The sequence below is a fragment of the Corticium candelabrum genome, chromosome 19 (assembly GCF_963422355.1).
Source record: "Corticium candelabrum chromosome 19, ooCorCand1.1, whole genome shotgun sequence".
In the NCBI taxonomy this organism is placed as follows: Eukaryota; Metazoa; Porifera; class Homoscleromorpha; order Homosclerophorida; family Plakinidae; genus Corticium; species Corticium candelabrum.
Window position 1 is genome coordinate 624,205 of NC_085103.1, and position 10,401 is coordinate 634,605.

General features: G+C 45.2%; 3 protein-coding genes across 3 annotated transcripts; 1 reads left to right on the forward strand and 2 right to left on the reverse strand.

Moving 5' to 3' along the window:
• Window positions 1-2,969: 2,969 nt before the first annotated feature.
• LOC134195220 (uncharacterized) lies at window positions 2,970-4,543 on the forward strand. Its single transcript, XM_062664221.1, has 2 exons — window positions 2,970-4,467; window positions 4,530-4,543. The coding sequence occupies exons 1-2, from the start codon at window positions 2,970-2,972 to the stop codon at window positions 4,541-4,543; spliced, it is 1,512 nt and encodes a 503-aa protein (XP_062520205.1).
• On the reverse strand, window positions 4,540-5,170 carry LOC134195221 (uncharacterized). The gene has a single exon (XM_062664222.1). The coding sequence runs from the start codon at window positions 4,984-4,986 to the stop codon at window positions 4,540-4,542; it is 447 nt and encodes a 148-aa protein (XP_062520206.1). The 5' UTR covers window positions 4,987-5,170.
• A 1,114-nt stretch (window positions 5,171-6,284) lies between these two features.
• Window positions 6,285-8,217, reverse strand: LOC134195222 (probable ATP-dependent DNA helicase RecS). The gene is made up of 2 exons (XM_062664223.1): window positions 7,706-8,217; window positions 6,285-7,635 (listed from the first exon to the last, which is right to left on the reverse strand). Exons 1-2 carry the CDS (start codon window positions 8,215-8,217, stop codon window positions 6,453-6,455), a joined length of 1,695 nt encoding a protein of 564 aa, XP_062520207.1. The 3' UTR covers window positions 6,285-6,452.
• Between the last annotated feature and the right edge of the window lie 2,184 nt (window positions 8,218-10,401).

Here is a 10,401-nt window from a genome sequence, read left to right on the forward strand (position 1 = left end):
AGACGTCCCGTCTACGGACAAGGAGGCGAAGAGATAGCATCTGCAGTGTCTTCAAATTCTGCACGCCGAACAGAGTCAAAACGCTGCATGGACACGGCAGTTGCAATGGCTTCATCGCCAGGCATTGCTCGGAAGTTATCCATAACTACCAGACAACGAGGACGTTCGTACGCTCACACACTAACACCCTAGCAAGCGGTAATTGCAATCACTTACCTCATGACCTCTTGCACCTGCATACGCAATAGCGTGTCCTGCTGCGTTGCTGTTAGCATCCTCATCACCGATTGGCCGCCTTCCTGAGGGCGTGGGTTTTGATTGGCGCGGTTGCAATTGAGCGAACAAGAACCCTCCTCTTCAGGTTTGATCGGCGCAGTCCCCAGACCGCTTTTTTCTCCCCGCCCTCTCACTCGCCTTTCCCGCCCCCACACGTGCAAAAGCGGTCTGGCTCCAAGGCTAGGTTTGGTGAAATAATCAACGTCAAGTCCTTGTCAACGCGCCCTACGCCACGATCGACTTTCTTTGCAAAGGGTAAAAGGGCGTTTTAGCACTTCAATCCTGCCCTCTCATCGGTTTCGGTTGTCGTCTTCTTTGTTGAACGGCTAGTTCGTTTCAAGCGACAGATCTTACACGTCCTAGTGGGGGCGTGGTTGTCGGAGAAATGACTCAGAATTGCCATCAAGCACTCTAGGCAAGTGTTCTGCGTTCTGCGGCGTTTCAGATAGCTGAATTTAATCAACCGCAGTTATTTGAAACCTAGAGCTGTTGCTGAGAAGGTAGGAAGGCAAGAAAATGGGTGTCCGACGATTGGGGCCGTTACCACGAGCGTTTGACCGACTGTAACTCATACAGATCTTGGCTGACATGCAGGGTAACAACACGATTTGTAGGTAAAGAGTTGTTGATTAGCAAGATATAAGTAACTAGGCTGAAGGATGCGTGTGTGCAATCTAGACGCTACTGTCCGGTGAACGATGCCTTTGTCCGATGAAGGGGGTATGCAAGGCTCCACACTGTTTTCAATCTCACTCAAAGCAGAGAAGAGGTACAATGCTCTCTTTTGGTGTGCTCAATTACAACTTGGATACCTACATTTATGATGTGGTAGGGACTGCGTTCAAAAACGAATAACTGAGAACTCGCGTCCGGAATATGATGGTGTCCGAGGAACGGGGCCGCGCTCTACTATGACAGGGAAAAGAAACTGGATAGAGTTTGCTGCTGCCTGGCTTCCAAACTCATCTTCTGCACCACACTTTGCAGCTTTGCAACCAAATCCAGCATTTTCTGATCATTTTTGATGAGTGAAAACTGGACTAGGTCGTCCACGAGCTCTACGGCTTGTTTGTAAGTTTGAACTCGAATTTGAGGTGGATCATAATCATCATCATCTTCAGTGTCACTTGTGTCAATGCCATGTTGTCCAGCGTCAACGACATCCTCTCTGTCTTGATCCTCACAGGTCTTTTTCCTACTCGTCTCCGAATTCTTCACATGATTGAACGTGTGTGGGCAACACCTCTGAGAGGTGACAGCTGTGTTGGAATGTGTAATCAAGACTAAAAATACGGTAGCCTCGGAGCCAGACCGCTTTTGCACGTGAGGGGGCGGGAAGGGCGAGTGAGAGGGCGGGGAGAAAAAAGCGGTCTGGGGACTATGCTATTGTAAGTGAGTTCGGAAGTAGGCGTAACGACTTAACTCGTTATTACGCTAAACGAGTCTCACAGTTATTAGCTATAACAATCTACTTACAATGATTTGAGAACCAGTTGTTGTCTAATAACGCGATTCATCATGTCATTTACCGCAAGCAGTCTGCTTACGCCTAGAAAGTCTGTATCTTCAGACAAGTGCAGAATTTGCGGCAGTAAGTTTACGTCAGGGCGCGATAAACACAGCTTGTTTGGGACCAAGCAGGAACTGCACTTGAAGCTTCAGAAAGCCACCGGTCACGCTATCACGGAAGCAGACGGCCTTCCGCATTTCGTATGTCATTCTTGCCGCGGCAAGCTCTTGACTTTCGCCAGTCGGCTGATTCAACTGGAGGCGACAAAGACTGAAATCGCTGAACTGTATGCGAAGACTTTGTCGCAATTGCGATTCAAGAGGGGAGTAAAAGAATCCGTTTCACGTCACTCTGCCGCCAAGAGAGTAGATCTAACAGCCAGCCCATCTGAAGCATCTCTGAATCCCAATATCCATGAAAGGTACGCTTACACCACACGCATTCACAGGTCCTGTACGCGTGCAATCGTACTTAGTTAGAAATTTTTTCATAACTACAGAAACGTTTCTGGTAAACCTGCTGCCGGTAACGGTCGTTCTCCTGCCATCCGCTCCTTGTTTGCACAGAGTGCGGCTGGAAGGCGCCAAGATGCCGTCCCACGTCTGTTTTCTGAAAAGCAGCGGCGGCGTATACTTCCAAAGGGCATCACTGGCATCCCAGCGCCAGTTAGTTCGTCTCCTCAACGTCCTCGTAAGTTTATCGAAGCATCTTCCTTGTTACTTCGTCGTCATAAGCTAAATTCATTTCTTTCAGGGACAATGACTTCAATGGCGCCTGCTAGACAATGCTTCTTTGTAGAGCCTAATGCTCCGCCCACTTCAGTGCCTCCTACTCAAGCTGAGCTCGTCGTTCCTGAATCTGAATCCAACCGTCTGGCTTCTCTTGGCTGCTCAAGATTTGGAGAGACTGACGATCATGCTCCAGTAGAAACGTTTACGTCAACGAAATCTAGCCTTCAATCCACTGTGAAGGTAATCTCGCAGTCGTTGTAGCGTGTGCGTATGTAGTTGTGTAGTGTGTTGTTCTTCACCAGGTTACGTTGGTGTATCCCTCCAAGGAGAGAGAGGTGACACTAAGTGAAGACCTTCACGGTTTAGGGCGTGCTCTGGCACTAAGGAAGCCGGATAAAATTGCAAGAGCTGCCATCAAACACTCGCAAGTTTTTTCTTGTTTATTGCAAAATATGTGTAAGATTGTAAACAGGGAGTGTGAGGCTATCTGTCGACCTTCCTCCAGAAGCTTGTTTCGAGACTTCTCGTATGAGGCGATGTTGTCCTTCACTATCAGCAGAACAGCTCAGGATCTACAGACACATACACCTACTCTCTGGAAACTGCTAAGGGCAGCCATCAGCCATGATTCCAGCATGATGGAAAGAAGTAGCAGACATATTGCACATGCAGTGATGGCTTCATCATGTCTTTTGAAAGCTCGAAACAGATACATGTCGTCTGTGCAATCTGTTGTCAGTGTTGTCCTGTTCAACTCAGGAGCCAAGAAAAGAGCTTACAACAGACTGAATCATTTGGGAATCTCCATGTCACACAAGAGGACTTTAAGAAAGATTAGAGCAATGGCCAAGAACTATAACTCTGTCATGCTGTCTTGGAAGGCGAGCATAGAGAGCCATGTTGCAATACAGTCCTCCATTCCAGAGGTTCGATCTGTTGCAGGTTCTTTACCTGTTGCTACCTGTGTCTTGCCTGCTTTTGACAAGACAAATTCTGACTTGAATAGTTCTGAGAATTCTCTGTCTTCTTCGTCATCTTCACATAGCGTGGAAACAGAGGAGGGCAATGATGAGATGCAAGACCTGTCACAGAAAAGCTTTCAAGTCACAGGAGACAATCTAGACATTTCAATTAAGACAAAGTACATGTCCATTGATCGACGAAACAAGTCATTGCACTGGTTTAATGTTATTGCTAGCAATGAACGTGTCATCAATGCTGACCTGGCAACATCAAGACCTAGGTGTTCAATTTTGTCTGTCCCGGACACTGCTTTCCTGCCATCAGTGCAAGAGAATGAGAAGCTTCGTGAGGAATTCGCAATTTTGGTGGAGAGGATCTTGGTCAAATATTTGCCTGCTTTTGCTCTCTTTGAAAACTACGTGTGTAAGCACATCATGCACAAGTTTTCCAAGGAAGCAAGCCAACAGTCTGAACAGCATTGTCTGGGTCTCCTTCAGTTTGATGAAAACAAAGACATGCTTCAAATTTTGACACATATCAGCAAAATGTATGTCCCTCATTTTTATAAAGATCAGCGAGAAGAACGTATTCCAGAAGCACCTTTGCATCGAGTACAGTTTGGAGGTGATCAGCTGACTGCTGAAAGAATCAGGAATTGTCAAAAAGCCATCATTAATGGATCAAGCCCATTTGAGAGACTGGAAGGTGTCTTTACCCATGCAGAAGATTTCCATTGCATGATGAATTTTGTGAATCTCATCTTTGCGAAGTTCTATGACTCTCGTAGCATGAAGGATGTGGGAACTATGTATCAACTACGAAACCAACTTGACAGGAGGGATGTCGGGAAGGACACCACTAAACGCTATAGATCTTGCAATGCATTTTTGAATGATGTGCTTGATGGTTATATTGTAGCTTGTGCTGTGGTCCATTTTAACATGCGAGATGTGGAAGACATTGCTGCTCCCGCAGGAATGCCAAAGAGTTCAGAAGCTGCCTGGTTCCACGAGGAAGTGCTAAGGTTGGTTGATCACTATGTGCTGCAGTGGACAGAAGCTAGTCATGATAGAGGTAGATTCCTGGAATCCCTTCAGACAGTAGAGCGAGGTAGTGCAGTGGCTGTTGTTGCTGATGGTCATGTTGTTGATTTTGAGAACACAAGCATCCCAGTGAGTGTTCAGTGTAGCACTTCAGATCATCCAGCTTCAGAAGCCTGTTCTGTTGTTCAGTCATCAAATTCAACAACATTTCAACAAGTGCAGGATGATGACTACAGAAGTGGACTTTGGGCACTTTTGAGTAGATTGAGGTCATTGCAGCAACCGCAAGGTATTGAACACCAGGTACATGCTCAGCCAAGAGCTGTAACCCTTCCAGCCAGGGATATGTGGCAGTCACAGCAGCAGCAGCAACAACAACAACAGCAGCAGCAGCAACAACAACAACAGCAGGAGCAGCAACAACAACAACAGCAACAACAACAACAACTAGAAAGAGTAACATCTTGGTTTTGTAGAGAACCTGGATGCAATGCAGTGTTTAGCTCCATCGATGCACGACAAGCACATGAACTCCAACTACACTTTGTCTCCATCTCTGAATCATCAGATTCAGTTGAGAGAGCTGCAGCAGCAGACGGTAATCAATCCTTTACTCCTGAGGACCATATATTTAATTACTACTCAAATTTTATGAAAATGGCCTTACTGGAAAGGAATTTCCAAGATGCTGTTGGAGAAATGGATGGTGAAAGACTGTATCGCTTATGAAAATTTAAAATGCTTCATTTTAAGGAGGCTGGCAGAACAAAGTATGGCTTAGAAGCATTTTATTTTGTAGCAGATCAGCTTTCACTGCTTAGCCCACACGAGGCCCATCGCCAACTGTGGAACAGAGGCTTTAACCTTCGAGGTGGTGCTGGTAACAACGTTCCGTTAGACTTGATGGTTGAACACAACAATAACACCATCAAAGAATTGATCTTCAACCAGGGTGCTAACGTATCCTTTGAATCTGCACAGCTGGTAAGCCAGGCCTCACAAGGCATAGAAGCTGTGCTGGATAATCTGGATGTTTCACTTGAAGTTGGCAAAGAATCTAGCAAACATGCCAGAGTGGACAAACAGAAGGATGTTTTTAGAATAGCTCAGGAGGTTCTACACCAAAAGATGGGTGTGTATTGTCCTGGACGTTCCTATAAATCATTTATGGGGATGGAGCGTGATGTCTTGCATAAACTGAAGCCATCATCACTGCTCTCTTGGATCAGAACTCAAAAGCGGAAGCTACATATGCAAGAGGTGGTTCACTCTCCATCTGCTTTCTGATAAATGTATAGTAAATATTATTTAAGTATACTTATTATGTTTCGGTTGATGTCAGTCTAGCTCGATCTACTCATTCATTTACTTTTAGGATTAATTTCTAAAGTGAATTGGAGGGCCTTGCAATCACTAGTTGGCATGCAGTGCTATGAGTTTTAAGTTTACATTGTTTCATGGTCTTTCTAATATGATCACTGCTACATTTGATCATGTTGCCTTAGAGTTATATTTGCACATAATGTTTGGTAGTTGCTTCTTGTCTAGAAGGTGTAGTTGAAATACAAATCCATGTAGATGCAGTAGTTGTGATGTAGGGATTGGCAGTTGTATGTAACAAGGGAACAAGTATCAATAAGTTGCTTGGTAGAAGACTATATTGTCAGATTGACAGCAAAGGAATACAAAAGTTCTTTACTAAAATTTTTCCAAGAGTATAATTATTGCACCCACCGACTCCTCAACGCTGCATGCACTCTTGTGGTAGAAGAATTGACTGAACCATGATGACTCATGCTGAAGCAACGTCGTTCCACAAGATGGACACACAAATTTGCGAATATTATATATATTTATATCTACAGGTGATATAGCTGAAACTGGCAGATACTAGAACAAACTGATTAATTCAACAACGGAACATCTATACTACTCATAAGTTAATACATAGTTAATTAAATCAATTATGTCTTTTGATTGACTGTCACTCAACTCTGGTACCAAATTCAAAATGTCCTCCCACTGACTAAAATTAGTCAGGTTGGATAAAATCTCCTGGATGCAATCATCTGAAATGGGTCTAACATGAGTACATGATGAATATTGTGGCTGCTGTACTGATGATGTAAATATCTCTTCTTCCATTTCTTTATACTCAAGAAGGGCTGTCCGAATTAAGGCAATGTGAGGCAGTGAAACGGGTCTATGTGATCTATGATGAACACCATCCCTGACCTCCTGATGATGACTGTTCCAAAAGATATCCTGTATACCAGAACAATCTGATGGTTTTGCACAGCTACACGTTCTTGCACACACATCACAACACTGGTGTTGAGTTTCTGGTTGCACAGGGGGTGCACCAAAGGGTAACAACAGCAATTTCCGACGGCATGTGTCGGAATCAAACAAATATTGTCGCATTTCAAAATCAATGTGCTGCAGCTGCTGACCATGATAATACAAAACGGCTCTGCTTTGTCCACCATCTCTACCACACCGACCTATCTCCTGCATATAGCTTTCCAGAGTATTGGCTGGTCCCCAGTGAACAACTGTATGCAATCCTTTCACATCAATTCCTAAGCCTAGGGCATTTGTGGCAAATAGCACTCTGCACTTGCCATCAACAGCTCTCAGAGATGTCAATATTGCCTCCTTGTTAGCTTCAGGGGTGCTGGAGTGATACATTTCCACAAGCCGATTCTCAATCAAAGTTTCACCCTCTGGAGAGAAAGCCCTCTTACCAAGAGTGTGGTTGAAGTGCAAATACAATGACGCACAGGCATTCTGAGTTCTGCAGTACACCAGTACTCTGGGGCAGGCCACTCCTAACGTCTGAATCATTCTTAGAAGCCAGTCGAAAGTTGTCTCAAAGTCGGGAGCTACTCTTTTGACTGAGAGATGGATGTTTGGCCTATCAGGACTCTTCACAATTTCGACAGCATTGCGGAGTCCTAATGCTAATGTGAGAGCTTTCCTTGTGGATGCAGAGGCAGTTGCAGTTAGCGCCAAGCACGGGACATCCAACAACGACCTCAGCTCGCCAACCAGGCCACACCATACGCGAAATGGTTCCTCTTCCTCACTAACGTCCTGACATGCAGTGCCCCTACAATAAATGAATTTCACATCACCAATTGCGACTACAAAACGCAAAGAAAGACAGGATTTTGCCTTACCACTGAACTACTGTGTGAGCTTCGTCCACTACCACGGCCACGAACCGCTCTCTCAACTCATTTGCTTGTAAGGCGCATCGCCACTCGCGTGAGCCGACAAGCACTTCGGGGCTTCCATAGACATAGGGGAATTTCCCTACGTTGATAGCAGCGTCTGACGAATCCGACTCACCAACAAAGGCAGCTGCAAACCCTTTGCGCTTTAGAATAGCGACCTGATCTCTCATCAGCGACTTCAATGGAGTCACCACAAGCACCACAGGATCCGCGGGATATTGCTGGAAGCCATTGGCTGCTAGTCGGGCACAAACGTGCGGGAGAAGATGAAAAATTAGCGACTTTCCAAAGCCCGTAGGAAAGCACGCGAAGACGTCCCGTCTACCGACAAGGAGGCGAAGAGATAGCATCTGCAGTGGCTTCAAATTCTGCACGCCGAAATCGAACAGCGTCAAAACGCTGGACACGGCAGTTGCAATGGCTTCATCGTCAGGCATTGCTCGGAAGTCATCCATCATAACTACCAGACAACAAGGACGGCCAGGCCACTCGTACGCTCACACACTAACACCTTAGCAAGCTGTAATTGCGATCACTTACCTCACCTGCATACGCAATAGCGTCGTCTTGCTGCGTTGCTATTAGCATTCTCATCACCGATTGGCCGCCTTCCTGAAGGCGTGGGTTTTGATTGGCGCGGTTGCAATTGAGCGAACAAGAGCCCTCCTCTTCCGAACTAGGTTTGATCGGCGAAGTCCCCAGACCGCTTTTTTCTCCCCGCCCTCTCACTCGCCCTTCCCGCCCCCTCACGTGCAAAAGCGGTCTGGCTCCGAGGCTAAAAATACGGAAGCCGGTAGTGGCAGGTTGATATCAGTCCGCCGTTCTCGGCTGCACTGATATCAATAGACACAAATAGTGTAGCGCGCGTTATCAAATGTGTAAAATTTCCTTTTTGTAATATCAATGCAAGAATCATTAGTTAATATTAATGTACTACAAAATAACGTGCGCTATTCTAGATACAATAGACACGTTACCGCCTTGTAGTCTACATAAATGAACTGTGGAACGTATGTGCACGCTCTTCGATCAGCAGCTCAGGGGACCCCAGTTTGGGATCGTCGTTTGCTGCACGTCGTGGAAACGGTACTAATCGACTTTCCAGTGAATTGGATAGGAGTAGTAGGTTTCAGAAGCCATACTCTTCCGATGCGATGATTGCTGGTGCAGTGAAGTCTTTTTGGAATGTTTAATTAAATAATTAATTAAATTGATTAATAATAATTACAAAATTAGGCAAATACACACATGCACACAATTAGTCGTAGATGTGTTCAGTAATGATGTAGTCGTTATTGTAGAGTTATACATTGCAGAAATTTCCAAAAGATAATTTCAAACTTAATGCAGGACTGAAAAACGTCCTTGGATTGAATTACTGTGTGAAATCATGTTATTTTGTTTCTGATGTGTGTGAAATCTCTACAATAACTAATATATCACATGTGTGGGTGAGTGGTCATCTGTGTGTGTGTGTGTGTGTGTGTGTGTGTGTGTGAGAGAGAGAGAGAGAGAGAGAGAGAGAGAGAGAGAGAGGGAGGGAGGGAGGGAGGGAGGGAGGGAGGGAGGGAGGGAGGGAGGGAGGGAGGGAGGGAGGGAGGGAGGGAGGGAGGGAGGGAGGGAGGGAGGGAGGGAGGGAGGGAGGGAGGGAGGGAGGGAGGGAGGGAGGGAGGGAGGGAGGGAGGGAGGGAGGGAGGGAGGGAGGGAGGGAGGGAGGGAGGGAGGGAGGGAGGGAGGGAGGGAGGGAGGGAGAGAGAGAGAGAGAGAGAGAGTGTGGTTAATACGTCAATCACAGAAACTTACCCTGTAGACTTCAACAAATATCAAACCATTTACGATTATATGATAAGAAGACAGGTTGTGGAACTAAATCATCACATACAGGTCACTTGAAGGTCGATTTGCAGTTTTATACCTAAAACGACGTGTAGGAAACAGAGTTCGAAACCTAGGGCCGACACAAAAGAAGTGTTGCAGTTTGCTCAAAAAGGAAAAAGCTCAACAATTTTGTTTCTGTAAAATGGAAAACTGTCACATGTCTAACGTCTATTCATATTACACAAGATGTGTCTACTATGTTTAGACACATACCACCAGAGGTCTATTTCATCTACTTCCATTTCAGATAAGTAATCTAGTCAGTAAAAAGACATCTTACGTTATTGATCACATACTACATGCAAACTCCACATTTTGTAATTGTCGGCTAGATCGAAGTAATCTCAAACTCTCAGACCAATTTTGCAGCTCCACGGGGCAGTGGAAATAAGAAGCTACCTTTACACATGCTTATTAGTGCATGTTAGGCTGGACCACTTTTGATTTGCTTGCTATAGCCTGCATATTATACACACACACACACACACACACACACACACACACACACACACACACACACACACACACACACACACACACACACACACACACACACACAGATGACCACTCACCCACACATGTGTCTATGATATGATACATTAGTTATTGTAGAGATTTCACACATCAGAAACAAAATAACATGATTTCACACAGTAATTCAATCCAAGGACGTTTTTCAGTCCTGCATTAAGTTTGAAATTATCTTTTGGAAATTTCTGCAATGTATAACTCTACAATAACGACTACATCATTACTGAACA

What these genes read in the sequence shown, in the direction of transcription:
- LOC134195222 (XM_062664223.1), bottom strand. Translation starts at nt 8,217, where the DNA reads ATGGATGACTTCCGAGCAATGCCTGACGATGAAGCCATTGCAACTGCC. An exon ending in GCTCACACAGTAGTTCAGTG is followed by an intron (nt 7,636 to 7,705) that starts GTAAGGCAAAAT and finishes CATTTATTGTAG; the next exon opens with GGGCACTGCATGTCAGGACG.
- LOC134195220 (XM_062664221.1), top strand. Translation starts at nt 2,970, where the DNA reads ATGTGTAAGATTGTAAACAGGGAGTGTGAGGCTATCTGTCGACCTTCC.
- LOC134195221 (XM_062664222.1), bottom strand. Translation starts at nt 4,986, where the DNA reads ATGTTACTCTTTCTAGTTGTTGTTGTTGTTGCTGTTGTTGTTGTTGCT.